This window comes from Pteropus alecto, unplaced genomic scaffold (assembly GCF_000325575.1).
Source record: "Pteropus alecto unplaced genomic scaffold, ASM32557v1 scaffold74, whole genome shotgun sequence".
Classification (NCBI taxonomy): Eukaryota; Metazoa; Chordata; class Mammalia; order Chiroptera; family Pteropodidae; genus Pteropus; species Pteropus alecto.
The window spans coordinates 3,615,799-3,639,573 of record NW_006436291.1 but is presented as its reverse complement, the minus strand read 5'-3'; the positions used below and the strand labels follow the sequence as shown (position 1 = coordinate 3,639,573).

Below are 23,775 nucleotides of genomic sequence, written 5' to 3'. Positions count from 1 at the left end.
TTCGAGTATTTTTTTTTTTACAACATTGCCATCATTTGGAAGTCACGCTTTGCCTCCTGGAAGCTGTCGAGAGAGGTAACCGGGTTTTGCCACCTGGAGGCTGCGAAGGCCTGGTCACAGGGTGGCCCCCTGCCTCGAGCCTTCCGGCTGCGCTGCGGGGCTCGTGCGAAGGGAAAGCCAGGTTCGGCTGCGGAGTTCGGGTTTGTGCTTGCCGGGGGAGCGGGCTTACTCCCATGTAGCACGACTTAACTCGGGCACGTGGATCCTAGGCGGTGCGGACAGCTCCGTGGCTACCAAGGAGAGGAGAGAGTTTATCCTGTCTGTGCCACGGTGGGCTAGTTCACCCCCTGTGCTTCTCAGGCCTCGTACGTGTTGCCACAAGGTCTCGCTGCTCAGCCACATGTCTGCAGGCGCCTGTCACTCCCTGGGTCATGGCAGCTCCGCCCTGACCATTCGTTGTCTCTTAGTTTATTCCATCCTTGACCGGACTGCCTTCTGGCCTCTTGTGTGACCCGCTGTGGGGACCCGGGATGAAATGGGTCCGATAGTGCATCTTCCCATCGAGAGGAGGGGCGGGAGCAGGGCAGGGCACACCTGAGCCCGTGGTTACCCACTGCTTACACACACGGGTGTAAAGGAACCGGTCATCGTATGGTGTGACTACGTGTGGCCGGAGCGCCCCAGTGGCCCAGGTCCGGCCAGGCTGACCCAAGGGCCGAGGGCTTCAGTGGGCGGTCCCATTGGTGACACAGCCACACACGTGGGAAGAAAAGGTGTTGTCTAACTCAGAGCTGTTTGGGAATGTCAGGGGCACGTCCGATTATGACAGTGCCTGTGTATGTGCGTGCGTGTGTGTTGTGCATCTGTGTGCGTGCATGTGTTGGGCGTGTGTCGTGCGTATGTGTGTGTTGTGTGTCGTGTGTGCTGTATGCGTGTATGTGCGTGCGTGTGTGTTGTGCATCTGTGTGTGTGCATGTGTTGGGCGTGTGTCGTGCGTATGTTATGTGTGTGTTGTGTGTGTGCATGTGATGTGTGTGTGTGTCGTGTGTGCTGTATGTGTGTCATGTGTGCATGTGTCGTGTGCACCATGCATGTGCCATGGGTGTGTGCGCCGTGCATGTGTGTCATGTGTGTGCCGCATGTGTCATGAGTGTGTCGTGTGTTCACGGTCCCATTGGTGACACAGCCACACACGTGGGAAGAAAAGGTGTTGTCTAACTCAGAGCTGTTTGGGAATGTCAGGGGCACGTCCGATTATGACAGTGCCTGTGTATGTGCGTGCGTGTGTGTTGTGCATCTGTGTGCGTGCATGTGTTGGGCGTGTGTCGTGCGTATGTGTGTGTTGTGTGTCGTGTGTGCTGTATGCGTGTCATGTGTGCATGTGTCGTGTGCACCATGCATGTGCCATGGGTGTGTGCGCCGTGCATGTGTGTCGTGTGTGCCGTGTGTTCGTGTCATGCGTGTGTGTCATGTGTGTCGTGCGTGTGCACGCCGTGTGTGTGTGCGCCATGCATGTATGTGCTGTGTGTGTCTTGTGCGTGCATTGTGCTTGTGTGTCGTGCGTGTGTGTTGTGTCTGTTGTGCATGCGTTGTGTGTCGTGTGTGTGTCGTGCATGTGTTGTGTGTTGCGTGTGTCATGCGTGTGTTATGTGTTGTGTGTGTTGTGCATGTGTGTGCCGTGCATGTGTTGTCATGTGTGTGCCGCATGTGTCATGAGTGTGTCGTGTGTTCATGTCATGCGTGTGTGTCATGTGTGTCGTGCGTGTGCACGCCGTGCGTGTGTGCGCCATGCATGTGTGTGCTGTGCGTGTCTTGTGCGTGCATTGTGCTTGTGTGTTGTGCATGTGTGTTGTGTCTGCTGTGCATGCGTTGTGTGTCGTGCGTGTGTCGTGCGTGTGTTATGTGTTGTGTGTGTTGTGTGTTGTGTGTGTTGTGCGTGTGTGTTTTGTGTGTGTTGTGCATGCGTGTGCCATGCATGTGTGTGTTGTTCATGCGTGTGTGTATCGTGCGCACGTGGCGGTGCTGTTATTCTTGACATCTAATAGGCAGGAGCCGGCGGTGCCCGAAGTGGTCCCGCACGGTGAAAACAACATCCCTCCCCTCAGAAACGCTGGGAACCCTTTACCCGTTGTTGATATTCTCCAGGGAAGGCATGACAAATTATTTATCTACTTGTTTACGATTTTGATCAAAGCCACATAAGGTAACATTTTCTATCTAAACAAGCTTTGATTGTACAGCTCAGCCATGATAACTGTATTCACACCGTTGTGAAACAGTCCTCTGGAACTTTCCATATTGAAAATCCTAAACTCTGTTCCCATTAAACAAACACTTCCATTCCCCTCCTGACCCCAGCCGCAGGCGACCACAGTTCTACTTATGGTCTCCATGAGTTTGACGTCTTTGGATATCTTGTCACTTTGTGACTGGCTTATTTCACTGCGCGTGTCGTCCAAGTTCATCTCGTAGCAGCATGCCAGGATTCTCTTCTTTTTTAAGGCTGATTTACAGTCCATTATATACAAATGCCACATTTCTTTTTCCCGTTCATCCATTGATGGACTGTTGAGTTGTTTCTGCCTCTGGGCTCCTGTGCGTGATGCCACAGTGAATATGGGTGTGCGCTTAGGTCTTCGAGACCCTGCTTTCAGTTCTTCTGGGTGGGTCCCCAGCAGTGGGATTGCTGGATGGATCATTCGCTGATTCTATTCTTAACTTTCTGAGGAACTTCTGTGCTGTTTTCCATAGTGGTTGCATCTCTTTACATTCTATCGACAGTGTATAAAAGAGTTCTGATTTCTCTATGTCTTTGCCAACACCTGTTATTTTCTTTTTTTTTTTTTATAGTAGCCAATTTATTGAGTATGAGGCGATTAATATCTCGTAGTTTTGATTTGCAGTTATGGTTAGTGACATCAACCATCTTTTCATAGGTTGGCCATAACAAATCAATTTTTAAATATAGGAGCTTGTGCTTGGTCCACTGAAAAATCTTAACAGTAATAAGTTGGTATTTTTTTATTAATATTTTGGCTTGAACTTTGTGATACTTCAGCATACAAGCACTCCCAGGAAAGGTTTCTTCCAGCTGCTGGATCGTCACTTGTGATTGAGTGAACCAAAGTGTAGGCGGTAGGGGTGGGAAATGCTACTCGAAAGACCGGAATCTGCTTAACAGAGGCTTGATTACGAAGAGAAGAGGTATTTTTAGAGTGAAGGCAAAAGCAGGTAGGCTTTATTCGATAGGGTAACAGGAGCAGAAGCATCATCTTTTGTCGCCTTCATCTTTCTCTTGTTTTTGCTTCGGGCTCCTACAATACGTGCAGCAGTGTGGCTCAGAGTGGCACATTCTCGAATCTTCCTGAGGCGCTGTGGTTCACCATCCTTTAGCAACGCGAAGCCACCGTGCCCGGCCATCTGCCCCGTTCCATCCCTTCCCCAGGGGCGGCACAAGCTCGCGTCCAGTGGCACCTGTTGGTCAAGCTGGCCTTGCCGCGTTTTGCTGCAGCGGAATGTCCTGCTGCTTCTGAGGCCGTTCGGCTATGCCCCAGATCTTCCAAAGATGCAGCACTTAAGTCTGAAAGGAGAATTTGTGGGCCATCTATATTTTAGCTCAGAACTTCAAATGGAATCATTTTAATATGCGTTTTTCTCGAGAAATATGTAAATTAATAATTGCTTCATACATTATTCAAGAAAAACTTATTTTGTATCACCAGTAGCTCTTGTAATCTTATATAAAGATATGCTAATGGATTTAATTAAAATAATTATACTGAATAATGTAGCCTGAACTTTACCCTAAAATAGTGTCTGTTAATCATCATCAGTGGTAATATTTTTAGCCAGACAGACACTTACAACATGAAACCAGTACTAGGTAGAAAGTGCATTTTTGGTTTGGGTTTACAGTTTTCATTAAGTTGGCATTCTCCTGAGACGCATGACAAGTCAATCTACTTAGAGAAAAAAATTTATTTAATTTCTTTAACCTGAGCTATTTCAGCCATTAGAAACCTTTTAGCATTTTCTGCCGTTTTTGAATCTTTTTTATGTTTCATTTTATTCTCACCTAAACCTTTGGTTTCAGTGCGTTTCTCTTCCTTTTGCTTCAGTTCCAACCTCACGTTGTGGTTGCTGGCTGTCCTGAGGGTTGTTTGTTTGTTTGTTTACGCCTACAGCACCTGCTCTTCCCAGGTGGTCTCCCATCCAAGTAGGAACCAGGCCCCACCCGGCTTAGCTTCCGAGATCAGCCTAACCAGGCCCGACCCTGCTTAGCTTCTGAGATCGGCCGAGATCGGGCGTGTTCAGGGCGCCGTGGCCGTAGACTGTACCGAGTTCTTGATTCCCAGGGAGCTGAGCAGTGAAGCCATTTCTAAAAGGGACACTCAGCAACTCGCTCGTCTTTTAATGTAAATAGAAGTAGCTTGACCACTGGCCACGGTTCTCTCTAAATTTGTTTCTGGTACCTTCCGTGGCTTGCCGGCTTTCAGTCGGGGCGCAGAGGTGGGGACCCTGATGCATTCGGAGGTGGTTCCAGTTTTACCTGCAGCCTTTGCCCGAGCGCATGGGGACTCACGTGTGTTCTCAGCGCGTCAGTGCTCACGTGTTGGCGGCCCCGAGGCCCAAATGCGCTGAGAATTGGGTCTGTCCATCCTGGGATGGACAGATGAAAGATTTATCAAGTTCAAAGAAAAGCAAGCTGAGACTTAAGCAGCCATTATGTTAATTTAAGTAGGTTTAAAGTCAATTCTGAAAAAATAACTTTCTTAGAAAGCAAATATTGATTTAATAAGTTCAATTATAACTTAAAAACTAGAGATAACCCAAGCTAAGAGCAGTGACTTCACCTTAAGTCCTGTATTGTGCTATTCTCAGTTCCTGGCCAGGCCCCGTCATGGGGGGTGTTGTGACAGGTGACTTGGCCCATGGCTCGGGGCCGTGGAGGGAGGAAGAGTCCACACGCAGCTCTGTATCTTCGACATCTCCCGCAGCTCCCCCCCACCCCCAGCGTCCCCTGCACATGCTCTGTCTACTCTCCCACCGGCCCTGGGCGGGCTCTGTTAGCCACCGCTGTTGACCAAGGAGAGCCACCCATGAGAGCCACTGATCGCAAATGCTGAAGTGCTGGGGAGGACTGGGCTCAGACCGCCTGGCCAGGTGCCCAGGTCCTGGTGGGACCCTCAGACGCATGCACGGCAGCCGGTGGGCCATGTCAGCCTCAGCTTCCCGCCCCCCCCGATACCCAGCATGTCCATCGGGCAGTGTCTCTCTGCGGTGAGGTTCTCCCGCGCTGTCTGGCCACCGCACATCCTCCCTGCCTCACCTGTTGGGCCCTCTGCACCTGAGGGAGCTCCTGGAGCAGCGGCTCCTTCCACGGGTGAGACTTGGATTGAGGGAGGCCAATGCACGCCATAGGGGAAGTGGAGGGGGCAGACGCCTTTTGCTGGGAGCACCAGCAGGACCCCGAACACTTGAGATTCGCAACAAATAACCGTAGAAATAGGCAAAGCTGGATGTGGTCTCTGACGCCACGGAGGGCACTTTGTGGGGGGTCACAGAGCCTGCGGAGCTAAGCAACAAGGGCCCCTCTGCCTCTCCGAGCTAAGGATGGCGCCTGCTGTGGGTGGAAAGCGAGGAGGAGCAATGTCTTCTGAGAATTAGAGGCGATTTCATGCACGGCTCCGTCTGCGGCAGTCACGCAGGTTCTCCTGTGTCCGGGGTCCTCGGCAGGGTGACAGTCGTTTAATTGTCATTTGTGATCACTGCGGGCACAGGCCCCTCTGTGGCCACCGCCCTGACATCAGGCGGGGACATGGGGACGCAGGGACGCCTGGGAGCCCTGCCTCTGCCCTGGCGCTCGGCCAGCCTGGCCAGTACGTGGGCGGCCTCTGGGCAGCACGTGAGCGGCCGGCCCCAGAGGCCTGCCTGGTCTGTCGCTGTCGCCTTCGTCCTTGCGAAGTGGACTTGACCCCGCCGCTGCAGGCAGATGACGCTTTGTTGGGTGCAGGATAAAATGCACGAAGCCGACGTGACCTTCCCTCACTCTGGGCTGTCACAAACCAAACGAGACACTCCAGGGCACGAGCAGTCCGCTGTGCGCACGCTCATTATTAAATGTCACGGTAAATATCTTTTAGCTTTTCAGAACAACCTCAAGGTCATCGAAGGAAGACTTTTGAAACCGGAATGTGATTGTTTCTGTTGAATGCTGTTTTCGAGAGTTGCATCTCAGAGCGGGGAGGAGGCGTCTCACGACCCGGCTGAGATCAGGGGACAGGGTTAGCGTGTGGACGAGGGAAGTCACCAGTTCCGCGGCGCCCACTGTGTGTGTCTCTGCGGTGTGATCTGTGCAGGGGACAGTACCAGCCCCCTTTCACGCGTGCTTGTCCTGAAGATTTATTCTGTCAGTGGAGCCTCAGGCTAGAAAAATGTCTGGCACATGCATGATGTTCATATCCTACAGGTTAGGAAACTTGAAGGGGGCTGAACCTGACCACTTAACTCTTAGTCACTGCAGTTGAGACTCGGACCCAACTCTCCCTCAGGCGTGTTTCGTGTCTGTGTAGCCGGGTAGTAGATTCTTACTCGTTTTTAAAATTAAGGTGTAGTTTGCATACGGTCCTGTAGAAGAGTCCCATCTCCCGGCTGTGTCCCTCTAGCCCCCGCTGCGGGTGAGCCCTCTCCCACCTCTCCCCTGTCAACCACCGAGGCATCCTCCCTCCCTGTAGTTTGGCCTTTTCCAGACTGTTCTAGAAATGGAATCATCAGCTGTTAGAGTTTGTCTTGCTTTACTTCTCCGAGTGCATTTAAGATTAAGCCATGTTGTGTGTAACATAGGTTTTTTTAAATGAAAAAAAAAATTTATTGCGGAGTGGCGTTCCATTGTATGGATTCACCTTTTCATGGACATTCAGCTTCTTTCTAGTTTTTGACGGTTGCCAAGAAAGCAGCTGTAAACATTCACAACCAGGTTCATCTCGCCTGGGTCCCTGTTCAGGGAGGCCATGGCCGGGCCATATGAAGAGGGCTCATCCAACGCTATAAGAGCTGCCAAGTGTTTTTCCAAAGTTAATGGACTAACTTTGACTCCGGACCAGCAGTATCTGCAAACAGCACGCGGTACTGTCAGCTTTTCGTTCTGCTATAGCCATTCTAATAGATATCAGCGATATCTTATCGTGGTTTTAGTTTGCATTTCCCTGGTGACAAATGATGTGGGCATCTTTTCAGGTGCTTATTCACCATCCATGTATCTTCTTTGGAAAAGTATCTTTTCAAATCTTTGGCCTATTTTGGGGGAAAGGTTGTTTTCTTATGATGGAGTTTTTAAGAGTACTCGGTATCTGCTGGATACAGGTCTTTATCAGATATATGATTTGCAACTATTTCCTTTTGTCTCAGCAGAAGTTCTTTGTTTCGATAAAGTACAATTTATCAATTTTTCCTTTTGCAGATTATATGTTTGGTGCCATATCTAAGAATTCTTTGCTTAGCCCAAAGCCACAAGTATCTTCTACAAGTTTATAGTTTTAAGTTTCACATTTAAGATCTATGATTCATTTCAAGTTAACTTTCACATTTAGTGTGAGGGATGGAATGGATTTCATTAGTTGGAGGAAGAGGAGGAGCCTGTGCTTTCTGTTACAAATCAGTTAACTGGCCATGTGCATTCCGGGTATCGTCTGCCCACTCGCTTTTGGAAAACAGTGTTGACAATTGTTTACATAGCAGGTGTCAGAATCTCCAGTGTTCCCATTGATGTCCTATTTTCTTTTCAATTTGGTTTTGAGCTTTAATGCTTGAATGTTACTTTCCTCCCTTTCTTTCAGGGAGGAGGAGTTCAGCCTGGTGTAAGGAGTCACTTAAGAGTCAGGTGGGGGTGTGGGCAGTGGTGTCAGAACACTTAAAACTGTTCCCAGCGGGGTATAGCTATACCTTAGCTTCCCACAGAACTGAATTATTATTATTATTATTATTAATATTATTATTATTATTTTTAGGCGAGGCAACCCTTGGTTGACCTCACAGATTGCAAGGACCTTGTCAGCTTACAACCCTTTATTTTTTATTTTTTTACACCTACAGCACCTAGTCTTCCTAGGTGGTCTCCCATCCAAGTACTAACCAGGCCCGACCCTGCTTAGCTTCCGAGCTCAGACTGGATCGGGCTCGTTCAGGGAGAACTGAATTCTAGTTCTAGCTCAGTTTAGTGCTAGCTGTGTGATCAGGGAAAGTAATTGACATTTTCATTGTCACCTTCCTTGCCTTCCAACACAGCTAACTCCCTGTGGGTCTGTTGCAATTAGAGATAAAATATACCAGCATAGTAGCATAACGCATAGCATCTATTAGGATCTATTGTTATCACCATGCGTCTATTTTTTTAGAGTTTGGGTTTTCTAGAACATACATAGTATCAATATAAGAGATAAAATTACTAAAGAAAAAAATGATTCTTAATTAAGGGATGTACAGATATACAGGAAAATAGTTTTGGAATGGAGCAAAGATAAGTTGTTGAATGTTGTGGACTATTAGAGCTGCAGTCCTTTGGTAGAGGATTCTCCTGAGGGCGCAAGTCGTCATCAGCTGCAGCTTCGTTAAGGTTAAGGAGGCCATCACGTAAAAGATTATCGCAGTACGGGCATTTGGTCAGCAGGCAAACAGCGTTGCTTCTGTTAATTTTACCGTTATTATGGGTCAGGATTATCATATAACAAATCATCATTGTTTGTGGATCATAGGGTTTGGGGGGGCTCTATTTTCATCGTGTTTAGCCATCAGCCTCCCATCTACAAAGTGATCTCTCTGCTTGGTACGTCGGCGGCCCTTCACGGTAATTCTGGATTCATATGAATGTTCTCTAAACTGCCTTTGGCTCAGCATCCTTCTTGGTCTTGCTTTGCAGGGGGCAGCTCTGAAATACCTGCCGACGATCGTCAACGATGTGAAATTGGTGTTTGATCCCAAAGAGCTCAGGTAAGGATGGGCCCGGGGCCCGCGGGCTTCCAGTCCCTCCGCGGCCTCCCGCTCAGCGCGTTCGGTTTATGGGGTGCTCGGGGTTCTGCCCGTGTGGTCAGAGGTTGGGCCTCAGGCCTCCGTGATCACAGTGGTGCCCGTGACACCGCTAACTATGACTTTATGTGGAACGGACACCACCCCACAGTGACGGTATTTTCTCTGGAACATGCTTGATAGCCCAGTGGGCGTGCGGTACAAACTTGGCATCTTGCATTCCTCGGGGCTCGAATATCACGATGTGGATGTTGGGGTTCGGTTTTGTTTTTAGCACCTACAAATCCGGCCCAGGAGTTTTAAGATTCCCATCTCACTTCCTCTTTCCCCCAACACCCACAGCTGCGGTTTGGGGGCTCCTGGGAGAAGGGGGCTGTGAGCCTCCGAGAAGAGTCAAAGCCCACATTTAATATTGAAAACAAAACAGCCCTTTGGGAAGCTGGCCGTTGGGGGTTCAGACCCAGGAGCCAGGCTGGGGACGGAACCCTTCCTTGTACCTCCCACGCTCCCGCCCTCGCCGTCCAAGCCCATTTCCGTTGTTTCGTGTGTGGCTGTCACTGCTTCTGAAAAGAGCTGTCATGAGCAGGTGGATGCGCAGGCCTCGCAACCCCAGACGTCGCCAGCGCGGTCCGTGTCTGCTTTTTGTTTTCGTTTTTGATTTAACATTTGACGTAATAAATTACGAGCCGCTGATGGCACTGTTTTTACCAGCCCAAAAAGCCCACCTAAATATCAGTGAAGGGCCACCTGTCTCCCCGGGCTGTTAAGCGGTGTAAACTGCTTGTCCTTCCCGTGCTTCATGCCCACCGCAGGCTGCTTGTGCCCTGGGATTTAGCGTCCCACATGGACACGTGTGTTTTCTGCAGCTGGGAGCTGCCAGCACCGGTCAGAGCTCGCAGGCCCCGAGGGAGAAGAGGGGGAACACACAGGCCGTCCGCCCGGCAGCGGTTCTGCCCCCGCAGTCCCCCTCTGCCTACCCTGCCGCGTTGCTCCCCACAGCGCCCAGAACAGCGGCGCCTGCTGCCCTCGGCACTGTGAGGAGGCGCGGCGTCTCGGGCTCCTGCCCGCATCTCCTGAGCCCACCCTGTGCCACCCGTGCAGTTCAGGACACGCGAAATAGGAAGTCAGGGACGTAGGGGTCACGGCCACACGCAAAGCCTGTCCTCGCTGTGCGCAGGGCTCAGCCCCTCGCCCGTTGCGGGGGCGCCATCCTGTGCAGTGACAGAGCAGACCCCCTTCCCACGGGCCGGCCTGGGCTGCTCTAAGCCACCTGACTCCTTAGCTGTGGTGTCCTCCTGGACACCTCGGCTACTGATGAAAAAAGAAGACATTGAAAATTATGTTTGTATTTTTCCTGCTTAGAAAATCGATTTACGTTTGATGAAACAGAAGAGATCGCAGGAGAATTACTTAACATTTTACTGGGTCATCCTAGTTGTCTTTCGTGTACACACACACACACACACACACGCACACGCCCCTCAAAAGTTCAGCGTCACATTCGCTATTTCCCGGTCAGCGCCTGCCCCTTAGCCGTCTCGTTTTCCCACACCATGAAGGAGTCTTCTCCGTCAGGTGTTTAATAGCTTCCACAGTGTCCCAGCCTACACTGGCCCTTCATTTATTTAAGTAGCAACAATAGATATGGACATCAAGTATGTGCTTTCTCCACGCAAAACAGGCCTCACACGAAGTGCTTTCAATGTGTCATTCGATTAATCTTCACAGCAGTGGCATGACCTAGGATCTAGTCCTGGCCCACTTTTGTGTTAAGTGAATTGTCCTCGATGGCTGAGTTGGTGAGTGGCAGGGCTTCACCGACAGCTCAGGCTTTGCGATTGCAAAGAACAGGCCACTGTGCTGTCCTGGCGGGTCGTGTCTTGTTGTTTGTTATTATAAAACGTGCTAGAATAAAATGTTCGTAACTTAATTGTACTCTCTGCTCTTAGTAATGTAATTAGTATAAACATAAGTGGAATTACTAGGTCTTGCATTTTCTTAAAACGTTTTTATAGCTACCATCCAGTTGCCCCTCAAAGGGTCGGATCAGCCTTCTACCAGTGTTTATTGGTTTCCATCTTCCCAAATTTTGTCAATACTTGGAATTACTATTTTATAGAACCTCCCCAATATGAGTGGGTCTTGTCATTTTAATTTACATGTCTTTGTTTACCAGCAAGACCCCTTGTTCTAATACTCCTTTATAAGGTTATTGGCCATTTGTAAAAATAAATTTTAAAAAAATCTCCCTGGAGATATAATTTATGCACTATAAAGTGCACCAGTTTTAGAATGTTCCATGAAATAGTTTTCAATATTTTTATGGAGTCTCGAGACCATCACCATAATCAAGTTTCAGTTTTATCGCCCCAGTGTGATACGTTGTGGGCATTCACCCTCATCCCCCGTTCCCACCCCAGCCCTAGGCAGCCACTGATCTATGTTCCGGATCTGTGTGTTTGCCTTTTTTGGCATTTCACATAAATGGCATCATAGCCACGTGGCCTGTTGTGACTCTCTCACTTCGTGCAGTGTTCTCAAGGTGCGTCTCTGTCATAGTGTGGGTGAGAGTGTGATCCCTTCCATAGGTGGGTTGCATGGATATGCTGCCTTTCCTTTACCCACCCAGCAGCTGATGGACATCTGGGATGGTCCCGCTTCTTTAGTGTCCTAAATACGGTTTTGTGTGGACACATGCTTTCGTTTCTCTCAAGTACTTACCTGGGAGTGGAAATGCCAGGTCATATGGCAGCTGTATTACATTTTGAGGAAATGCCAGTGTTCCAAAGTGGCTACCCCATCTTACGTTCCCACTGGCCTGGTATCGGAGTTCCACTTCTTTACGTCACAACTAACATTTGATATTGTCTGCGTTTTACTTTATGGCCATTTTAATGGCCATGAAGTAAAAAATAGCATTTTAAAGTATTGTTTTTCGGATAAGATTTTGGCTTATGTTGTAGAATGGGTATTACCTGATCTTTTGGTGGCACTCGATGACACTTAATGACCTTGCGACTCCATACTGTCTGGTAACACTGTGGACCGTTTTGCTGTATATCCCTAAATGCTTTCCATTGTGTTTTTCCTCATAGCAAGATGTTTACCGATTTCATCCTAAATGTCCCCACGGGTTTGCTGACCATTCAGAAGCTGTATTGCTTGATCGAAATCATTCACAGTGACCTCTTCACACAGCATGGTGAGTGGGACCCCGGGAATCATTAAATTGTCACATTATTCATTGTCTGTAGACCTTGCCCCTTCTCTCCTCCTTGCCAAAAGAAGTGGAGGTCGCAACCAATTAAAAACGCTGCATTACAACGTGGGAAGATTTAGCCCTTACGAGAGACGGTAACAGTTATGCAGCATGGGCATAGATCATCGCAGAGTGAAGGCAGAAGCTCCTGGCGTGCATCTTCGATGTACCCCAGAGCCCTCAGCCAATCAGCGCACATTGTCCTTCACAATGCGCGGCCCTCAGCCAATCAGCGCGCATTGTCCTCTTCACAGTGCGCGGTCCTCTGTCCTAGGGAGGTAACCACTTGCTTCTGTTGAGATGATTGCGAAGAAAGATTTCAAGTTTTCGTTAAGTTTAGATGTAATGCTTCTGCTTTCACCTGAATTTTGCATTCTTTGACAGGATTTCTTCAACCCGGCTCAAAGTAATAAGAATTGTAATGATTTCTCAACTCATTTACCCCGAAAAACACCTTATATTTCCTCGCATTATCTCCACACTTTTTATTAATCATTTCCTTTCTTTTTGGGCAGATTGGATTAATATTTTACACTTGTCAAGCAGTTTTATTGAAAGCTTGAAACCTTGGCATAGTTTCATAACCTGCCTCATTTACTGGAGGCAAATGTGAGAACTGTTGAGTGCCGTCCTGACTGAGGAGCATGGGTTTATTCTAAGCCGTTCGTGTCCAGACGTCTGGCTATCCCCCTCACTGCCCTTCGTCCCCATGCATCGTGCCGTGTCAGGGCTGGAGCAGCCCGTGCCCGGGATGTCCTGCTGTCACCGGCTAGACTGGGAACTCAGCCTGTGTCTGGCTTAGTCCTTTGTACCTTCTGGGCTGCGGAACCCTGTGTTTGCCTATTCGTTTTAATCTTATTTCTTGACTTAACTTTATACAATGCACTGGAGTCTATAGCTCAGGCTCATGTTAAGAGAAAACGGTAAGACGTTATCTGGGTGTTCCTCTGGAGAAAAAAAACATCACACCGAGAAAAGGGTTGCTCTCCGCAGCCCCTCCACGCAGACCTCTCTCTGGGCCATCCATTCACTTCCCACTTACGTAAAAGAAGCCAATTCTGTCACCACTGTTTGGGACTCAAAGCACACGCATCTTCTTGAAACCATTAATCCCAAGTGTCCGTATTGCAGGCTCTCATTGGAAGACTCAATCTTGAATTGCTTGTTCTCTAGGTGTCTACTAAAGCTTGGGGTCACGATGTGGCTCAAGGAAGGCATAATGAAGGAGGTGATGGGTGGGGCCCCTGCTTCATTGTTTCCTTCCACATGGACCAAACTTTATACCAGGTCAAGTAAAATCTCCTGAAAGTTTTATATCTGGGTCTTACTAGGTAGGTTACTGATATTCCTTCTTCCAGCCATGCAACCCTGACATGGACACACACACACACACACACACCCACACCCACCCACCACCTCCACCACCACCATCACCATCACCATCACCATCATCACCACCATCACCACCACCATCATCATCACCACCATCACCATCACCATCATCACCATCACCATCACCATCACCATCACCACCATCAGCATCATCATCACCACCATCAGCATCATCACCATCATCATCACCATCATCACCACCATCAGCATCAGCATCACCACCATCACCACCATCACTACCATCACCACCATCACTACCATCACCACCATCACCACCATCATCACCATCAGCATCATTATCACCACCATCATCACCACCATCACCACCACCATTATTACCATTATTACCATCACCACCATCATCACCACCATTATTACCTTCACCACCACCACCACCACCATCACCACCATCATCACCACCATCACCACCACCACCACCCTCACCACCATCATCACCATCATCACCATCACCATCACCATCTCTACCTCCACTGAGTTCACAATTGTCAGTAAATAACAATTGGCCATAGACTTATTATACTCAACTCTTAATGACTATTGATACAGGGAAGACTTTCTTGAAGACATATTTACGTGTATTTTAAATTTCTATTGCAAAACTTCGTTCCACGTATTATTTAGCTCTCTTTGAATAAGAACCTAAGACATATAAACTTCATTTAAAAATATTTTAAATGGAAGTTCTTTTAAGGATGTATTGCAAGGAAATATTTCCTTCTATTGAAACCTAACTGTGTTTCTTTAGCTAGTAGGAAACTTTGAGGGGAGCTTATTATGTTTTCGGTAATTATGTCAGTCTAGGTGTTTGGTGATTGTGTTTCTTTTCCTCTTTCCCGTGGCCCGTTTCTGTTTCCATTCTTGTTTTATGTCTTTTTATCACGGATTGCTTCAAATCCTATTTTGGAAGTATGTAGCATGCAAAGAAAATATTTATAGCTTTCATTAAGCATTTATAGCTTTTTATTAAGCAATAGCTTTGCATAATATGGATTTGTTAGGATACATAATATTTTGGAATATGTTGTATCTTAATAGCAAGTTGTGGCCAACATAATAAATGAGATTGTATAACATACATGAATCTCAAATGATCATGGGCCGAATGAGCCGAAATTAGCCTGAAGCTCCATGTCTTACAAGCAGCTCCAGAATTGCCCAATCAGTTGAAGTTGTCTGAGCCATAACCGAGAGCCCAGTGTGCGTCCACCTTCTCACTGGCTGCCCGGAAGTGTTCCGGGACACGTTGCTCAGTGGGAGAATGGCTTCACTTACAGGCTGTGGGTCTTCAGAATCTCTCTGGGTAAGGATTGCAAAGATGGCCTTGAGTTTTCTCATCTGCAGGCTCCCTGTCTCTTTAAAGCAGCCAACAGCCATCTTACTTACTGGTCAGGGAAGACTGATCAGTGGAAAACTTCTGGTTGGTCCGTTCATATAAAGATGTCATTACTTTTGCAAAATATTATTCGACACGTTCAGGATAAATATTTAAAGCCAAACCATTTTCTGATGAGATACGATGGCGACAATTTTCTTGCTTTGTTCCATTTCTTGTAAATTTGTAAAAGATGTAGCTGTCTATGGCCTGTTTCCTGTTCCCATTGGAACCAAGTTCACTCTTCGTGTGTCCAGATTTTTAGAATTCGCTATAACTGGGTTTCGCTGCACAAGCCACTGAACGTGCCAGCCCATAGTCAGTGCTCTTGTGGATAGCGATCAAAGGCCAGCCCTGTGCATCCCCAGGGCAGGGGTTTGCTCATCAGCGTGTATGTCACCTCACTCATGGAAGAGACTCGCTTTGCTTTACTCTAGAACATTCCTTTGCATCTGTCCCCAGTATCTTTGCTCCTGCCTCTCATAGTTTCAGTCTCATTTCAGTGGGAATGGAAAGCCGGTCTGTGCTGCGAGGCTGGCAGCGAGTGTTGCATCTGGAATTGCTCATCTGCCGAAGAGCTTCCTCTGCCAGGTTCGGGTCCCGGTTCCATCCTCCTTTCCCCTTTTGTTCCTCTTCTGTCCTTCTAAAGGACATGGGACTTGATCATGCATCCAGCCGAGTTCGTTGGGCTACAACAGATGTGTGTTTTGGCAAATAAGGTTGTGTTTGTCTGGCCCCCATCTCTGTAGACGCCATGGCCACCACCATTGCCACTGTCTGTTCAAAGGTGTACCAGTTGTGATGCTCCTGCTAATTGAAAAGTGTCAGGACCTCGCAACTCCTGCTTGGTCTCCACGGCCTCCACGCTCATCCAAAGGAAAAGGGAGTTTTTCACCGAGCTGTCTCCTCCCACTTCTCATTTCTTGTTGCTGCTTTGAGAAGTCACACTGGGCTTCAGGGATTTCAGGTCAAGGTCGGTCTCGATTTTATCGGTATGCTCCTCCCACAGAGATTTTGAACCAAATCCCAGCCATCACAGCATTGTTTCAGATGGGAGCGTGTGCACAGAGGGGCAGTTCCCATGCTGGTGTCTGGGATGCACCTTGAAGTCCCTGCTTCTGCTCTAGAGCCGAGGTGAGGGGCCTGCGACTTGTTAGCATGCCGTGCACGAGAGCCAGCGAATGGGCACTGAGGGCTCCCAAGCGTGGTCTCGAGATGCGACTTGACTGCTTGAAAGCTGGTTAAGTAGATTATGTGATTCACAAAAAGACGACTGTTGCATGTAACCTGTGATGTGGAGCGAGCAGCTTGTGGAAGCAAGCACAAAGTGACAGAAAGGTCAGAGCTTCATAATTTGTGCATTGTAGCTTTATTCCCACGTGATCATTATGTTGCCCAGATATCTGACAAAAGCTGTACAAATTAAAGCCTAAATCCTATTATAGCAATGAAGAGTTTCAATATAATTAAATTAAACACTAGGACACCAAGGTTTAGGATTTATGCCCACAAAATGTTTTCCGTTAATGTAGAAATTGAAATGAATGGAGTCAATCGGGGGAGCCTCATCTTTGAGGTTAGTCGGGAGCTGTGGCCCCACTGGCAGGAAGCCTTCGCGTCCAGGCGAAGGACCCCGTGGAACACCTACCTGTAACCACGCAGGCCTTTCCCGTTGCGGTGCCAACCCGAGGCCATTGGAAGGGTCATCCCCGTCAATGTGGGATCATTTCTTTGCCTTTCAAGGTCTACTCCTTCAATATCCCCATGTGGAAAGTGACCAAAGCAGTGGACAGATTTTCTGTGGCGCTTTCTACCTAGTACTCGTTGTGCCTGATGTTTGTGTGGGAAGCATAGTGTCAACTGTGAAGAGTAAAGATCTGAAGATTTAGTGGAAGACGGCGCATTTATGGCTTCGACTGTTGTTTAGTACTCTGGGTCGATCCCTTTGCTGTAGGCTCGCTATTCGTTGGCACCTCTTTGTTTGTTTTATGTATTTTTTCCCCCTCGGATTGTGGGAGTCCAGCAGCGAGTAGGAAAAGGACATGCGCCACCCCTCGTTCCCCGGCCACCCCTGCGGCCCACACAAGCTCCTTTTACACAGTGCTCCTCGGCCTCATCAAACTTCATTTGTATTCCTTTTTCGAACAGTACAGGCCTTCTGAAAAATGTTGGTTGAGAGAGCTTAAATTATTTTTCTCATTCTTATTTTCAAGGTGAACGGTTACGGAGCAGAGTGAAGCTTTCCTTTCTAATGGTGACTGGTGGAGACATTAGTTACAGCAGCCCTTTGAAATCAGGGGCAAAGGCCCGGTTACCTGTTGGGACTGGCTATTAGGAAATATCGAAGTCCGATTTCTAGGCTATTTTCATTGTAATTATACCCAAGATAGAAAATTTATATCTCTAAAAATTACCCTATTAATCAAATTCTTGTGCTTTAAAGTGTAGAAAGAAAAGCCGTGGGTTTGATACAGACCTATAATCAAGTAGATCTTAATGCTTTGATCCATAAACACATCAAAATAAAATCTCTTCAGCTTCTCCACTGTGGAAAGTGGAGAGGTATTTCTCGTGATTGAAAGGAATCTTAATCCTGTAGCTACTCCGCAGTAGTTTCGTTAATTTGATGGATGTCGTAGAGAAAAAAAAACGGGTTGGGACCATCGTGTGCCATAGTCACTTAAGGTACCGCTCGTATATCACTCTGAAATACTTTCGATAGATGGTCGTGCTGATGACTGCTAAGGAACCTTACCAGCTGTGAACCCCAAAGACGGATTGTTTCAAATAGCGGCGGACTGCGAACATCCTTTTCTCCTCTTCCATTTTTTCCTGCCTTGAGAACATTTTAGTCTTTATCTGGAAAGTACTGTACATTTTTCATCACTCATCCTATATATCACTCTGTATCTTTCATTATATGTGTGTTTGAAAAGACCATTTGTTACAATGCAGACGTTTAGAAATGTTTTATGGAGTTTAGGAAGGTGAACTCCATTTCAGTTTCTTAATGATCCATTTCAATTCCATCATCGTTTGCTGAGCAGCTACCATGTGCTCAGGACTGTTGGTTAGCAAGTTTAATTGTTCTGAGAGGCTTCAGAGCCATCAACTTAAAAAAAAATGTATAACGGGGAAAGTGCAATTCTCTTAATTTACAGAAAAAGGCCCAGGAGCTAAGTAAGTATCGAGTTCTGGTCCGCAAGCACCATTTCTGGCGGGAGCTGTCCACGGCGCGGTGCTGATTAACGTGTTGTCTTGTAACAGATCCATCACCCCCTTGTAAGCTGTTTCGCACCCATCATATGAGCAGTGCATTCTGAAAACTGAATTCGCTTCACATACCATATGGAGCAAGATAAAATACAAATATATGAATGAATAACGCATGAGTAAAATGAACATAAATAAAGCATACAGTTTTGTGTTCATATGCTCATGGAATTTTCATGGCTTCTCTCTTCTCCTGGGACGCTCTTGTCCATAATCAAATTGGTGCGAACAGTTCCTCAGGATGTACTTGGTCTAAACTTTATCGTCATCTGCTGGCTCCATTCTGCAGCCACGTCTGAGTGGGCTCCTGTCCCTGTTGCTCGATGCTGGCAGTAAGGAGAGCCGTCTTAGAAGACGTCGTGTTGCATCTGGTCGGGCTGATGCGGCACCAGGATAGCAAGCCCCTGTGGCTCCCCAGTTCATGATCCCTTCCAGGCCTCACGAGCTTAGCCGTGCACCTGCATGATCTGCCGCCTGTCAGCAACTTGCCTGGGGCATTGGGGAAAGCTTTAGGTCAGGTTCTCCTTCAAGATCCAGTTCTCGCTCTGCTGCATTGACCACTTCCCGAGGGCACCGACCTTCCCCCGAGTCGGAGCATGCCGGACCGTATGTTCTTGACATTGTTTTAATCGTACACATTTCATTGTTGGGGCAGCCAGGAGAGAAGTGTGTGCCAGACCACACTGACTAAGAGTCATGTTCTTGATGACCTTTACTTTCCTGGTTTAAAGAAGTGCATGTCACTTCTCAGCCTTGTTTATTTTCCCGTTTTCTCTTTGTCCACGTGGTAAGATTCTGCCCAAAGACGGACAGACCTGTAGAATTCTTTCTGAACTTACCAAGCCACCTCCTTGATGCACGTGAACCCGCCTGGAGGATAGGTCCCTGGCCTTCCCAGTACTTCCTTCTCAATCTTTCCCTGCATTTCACTTGAGTCTTTCTAATTTTTTCATTTACTTATGTATATGGAACTCATTTGTGATTTTTCTCCCTTGGTTCTTTTTTTATCTTTTTCTTCTGACACACTATTTATGATTACGATACTAAAGGATGTTTAACCCCCACTTTTATAGTTCTGCAAACTAAAGAATATAAAATAGCTATTGCTCTTCTCTCTTCTTCCAAAAGGTGACACACTTGCTACTAGGCCCAGTGGCTTCATCTGGAGGATGTATCGCTGCCCAGTTCCTTTTCCCCATCCTGCCATGTTACTCCTTCCAATTCTCAAGGTGCTTCTAACTGCTTTGTCACCCTCTCAATTAAAATGCCAGGACACTGGGTACCTCAAAGCTGAAATGCAGATTACTTTATTATCGCTGATCAGGATAATAAAGTAAAGATAATAAAGCACTCAGTCTAGTGGCGCCTAATATCTCCTGAGCAGGACACTCACAAAGATGCTGCCGGTCGATAGGAATGGGCAGGGCAGATGTATTTACTTTATTTCACAGACAAAGAAACGAGTTCAGAAAGGAAAAACAGTACACCGAGGGTTACTCCACGTGAATTTATTCTCCTGATACTGCCAACGATGGCAACTTGTTACGTTAAGATGATTCTTGGAAAAATTTCATTTGCATTGGACATATAAAGGTGCTGGAATCATCCGTGTTTATGCCCACGTGCACATGCGTGGGCCAGTTGCCCTGAGGTGCTCTGGCCTCGGGGTCAGGCATCAGTTGCTTCGTGGTACAGTCCCTGCGTGTCCCTTCGCTCTGGCTGCTGTTCCCACATCTGTGCGAGGATCACGACTGCTACGATCCTTCTGTTGCTGGCTCCATTTTCTGCATTTCTGTTGCTTGAAGATTTGTGTGGAGGGAAAAAGTCACTTGAACAGATCGAGTCATGTGGGCACGTGTTTCTTAGATGGTTGAGAAATAAGATGATTTTCTGTAAAAGATAAACAGCAAGTGCATCCTCCCCCCGCCCCCACTCTTATATGGCTTTTACTGTTTGATTCTCATTAAAAGTATTGCTCTGGACCTCAGTTCTGTATAACAGACTCAAGGTTATTAAATGCACTTTATGGATCATTTGTTTAATGTGACCAAACTAAAAATTAAGCAGCACGTTACTCAGTGTTCATAAAATGAATATTTTATATGAATGAATTCATTCTCGTATTTGCATCTTGCTTTACTGGAGAGCTATGTAATGGGGTTATAGATGGATATTGTGCTTGGACATTTATAAGCTGATGATGCCTGTTGAATACCTTTTATAAAGATTAATATTTTTTACTTCGTGCCCATTACCAGGGCATTAATCATCATGGCTTCAGCTCGCACAGCTGAGGACGAACAGATGTCGATTTAGTGCTGTTTGTAATCACAGTGGATCACACTGGGTGGGTAGGAGGAGGGTGGCTGCTGTGCTGTAAGACCTCTAATCCCCACGGTTGGTTTTGCGTGGAGTGTGGGCTCGCCTGGCTACCTGCCCTTCCTGGCTGCCTAGTGGGGCCGACTGCCTTCCTCTTTGTACATATCAGGGACAGCCAGGACAAATGTTCTAGCTAGTTCTGGCTTCCTTGTAGGTCGTGTTTATGCCTCCACTCGGAGCTAGTGGGCAACGGTGAGTCCTGAAGCCACATACATGGGATGGGAGGTCCGATAGGACATAGTCGTGGCCTTGATTCTGCTTCCGGTGGCCACCTCCAGTTCATTAAAATGAGAGCTTGCCCACGGGATTTTAACATCTGCTTCTAGTCTACTCTGTGACCGTGCTTTCCAACAGAAGTAGAACGCGACCCACATAATGCAGTTTAAAATGTTCTAGTGTCCGCGTTTTTAAAAAATTATAAAACTGGTGAAATTAATTTTAATAATATTTTATCTAAAATACCATTTCAAGGTTGACTTCAATCTAAAAATCCCTAATGACGTATTTCATATTCTTTTTTTCACACTGAATCTCTCTGAAATTCAGTGTTTTACATATACAGCACATCTCAATCTGGATGCTAATTTTTTTATCATAGAGACTTGATCTGTATTCAGTAAACATTTAATAAAATTATTCACCATTGAAAGGTAAATTTACATACCCAAGGTGTTCAAAACAGTTGTTTCCAATAACTGAATTAAGTATCATTCTTACCATTTAAGTTAAGTTACCTAAAATTAAGTAAAATTCAACATTTCATTCCTCAGTGGTGCTTGCTGTGTTTCAAGTGCCCGCTGGCCACCACGGTGGATGACATAGCTGTAAGGCATCAGCTTTCTTTGTGCACTTAGTTAGAAAGGCCGACTTTGTATAATAATACTTCTAAGATCGTTAATGAAAGTCACCATTTATTGGATGCTCGCTCTTTGCCAAATACACGTCTTATGCCACTTCCTTCTCACTGTGCCCCTGAGAGGTGGACAGCAGCCCCCTCACTTTGCAGATGAGGGACACGAGAGCTCTTGCTTGGAGAGTCTGAGTAGCTTGCCCAAGGTCCGGAGCAGTGCAAGAGCGGGCTGGACTCGATCACGTCCTTCTGCGTGTGGGCACACCGGACCCTCATGCGGTCAAAGCCCTGTCCCCAGTTCTCCCAGAGCGACCCCGGTTCCTGGACTTCTGACCAAGTGTTTGTTGCAGCTGTTTTCCAGATGGTTGTCTGTGGGCAGTTTATTCTATACAAGGTTCATTTTTGTTTTTGTTTTCGATTGTCAGCTTCCCAGGCCATCTGTTTTGTGCCTAAAGGGATTGTTGATACATCTTGTCATAGAGAAATGACATTCTGTTCATGGGGAGGGACGGGAAGGGCATTCAGGACATGGAGTTGGGGCGTCATCATATGACAGGAGTCTCTTCCTCCTCGCCCGCCAGGGACAGCCTCTCATGCTTTAAAGTAGTTTGGTGCAGATGTGTGCACGCACGCATGCGCGTGCGTGTGTGACGGGCCTGTGTGTGTGACATTTGAGTGTATGTGGTGTGTGCGAGTGTGTATGTCTGTTGAGTGTGCGTGCGGTGTACGTTCTTCTAAGCCCTGGATTTTTTATCTTGACCTCTGATGAAGTTTGAGGGACTTTAGTATTATTTAAAAACCGAAGTGGACGAAATGCAGACAGAGACAGCCTTGGAGCCAGAGGGTTTGGGCAGCTTACATTAGTCCCGCTTGCTGGAGGGCGGTGGAGTGGCTGTCCCCACAGATGCTGTTAGTCGATGCAATGCTCCTTCATCGCAGAGGAGCCCAAAGGGATACTGGCTCCCTCACACACACGTGCATGCATGCGCTCTTGCACACCACCATCCGGATCAGCTCGGACACCGTCCGGCGAAACTGGGTCAACAGGAAGGTGGGAGAGACCTCGTTAGCGTGCTGTCGTCCTCTTGTTTCCCAGGGACGGGCAGGCTGCTCCGGACTCCACGGCCGTCCTCACCACTGAGCAGGGCGCTGCGCGTTCCAGACGAACAATGAGTGTGGACAACGTCAGCGTGCAGCGGCCATCCCGCCGGGGACAGCGAGCTCCTCCACCGTGACCGTGCACGCGGCACACACGCGCGCACACACACACTCCACTGTGACCGTGCACGCAGCACACACACACACACACTCCCTCGTGACCGTGCACGCAGCACATGCACACACTCCCCCGTGACCGTGCACGCAGCATATGCACACACACTCCATCGTGACCGTGCACGCTGCACACACACACACTCCCCCGTGACCGTGCACGCAGCACATGCACACACACTCCATCGTGACTGTGCATGCTGCACACACACGCACACAAATGCACACACACGCACACACTCCACTGTGACCGTGCACGCGGCACACACACGCACACACATGCACACACACACTCCACCGTGACTGTGCATGCGGCACACACACGCACACACACACTCCACCGTGACCGTGCACGCGGCACACACGCACACACACACTCCATTGTGACCGTGCACGTGGCACACACACACACACACACACCATCGTGACCGTGCACGCTGCACACACACGCATGCACACGCACACACTCCACCATGACCGTGCACTCAGCACACACGCGCACACACACTCCATCGTGACCGTGCACGCTGCACACACATGGACACACACACACACACACACAGCCCCCAAGCTCAGGGTTTCTGAGAGCAAGGGCAACTGAGCTCCAGATTGAGCCTCTTAGCCCACTGTGAGAGGGTCTGCTGAGATAAAGCCACCATTCAGCCGTGCTGTCTGGACTCCTGTGGCCGGTGATTGGTAAAAGAGGAAGTAGTCAAGAGGAAAATAAAAACCACAAGAAAAAAATCTTTAAATGCTTATTTATAATACTCAGTGGCCTATTTAAGATGAATTCCATTTATGGTAATGAGCCTTTAAATGAAGCCATTTAAAATCGTTACATAGGCTCTGCCTGGCATTAACCACAATACTTAAGATTTCCATGAGGACAGGACCTGGGCTTTGCAACATCATTTACTCCTGTGGTTTTCTGTTTGG

At 47.7% G+C, this 23,775-nt stretch overlaps 1 protein-coding gene and 2 pseudogenes across 1 annotated transcript in view; 1 reads left to right on the top strand and 2 right to left on the bottom strand.

Moving 5' to 3' along the window:
- DOCK1 (dedicator of cytokinesis 1) overlaps positions 1–23,775 on the top strand; it is a 380,982-nt gene that overhangs the window by 99,104 nt on the left and 258,103 nt on the right. The window contains 2 exon segments of the mRNA XM_025047519.1: positions 8,915–8,985; positions 12,117–12,223. Coding sequence (XP_024903287.1) covers positions 8,915–8,985; positions 12,117–12,223 — 178 coding nt within the window.
- On the bottom strand, positions 4,176–4,332 carry LOC112480528 (annotated as a pseudogene).
- On the bottom strand, positions 8,083–8,202 carry LOC112480525 (annotated as a pseudogene).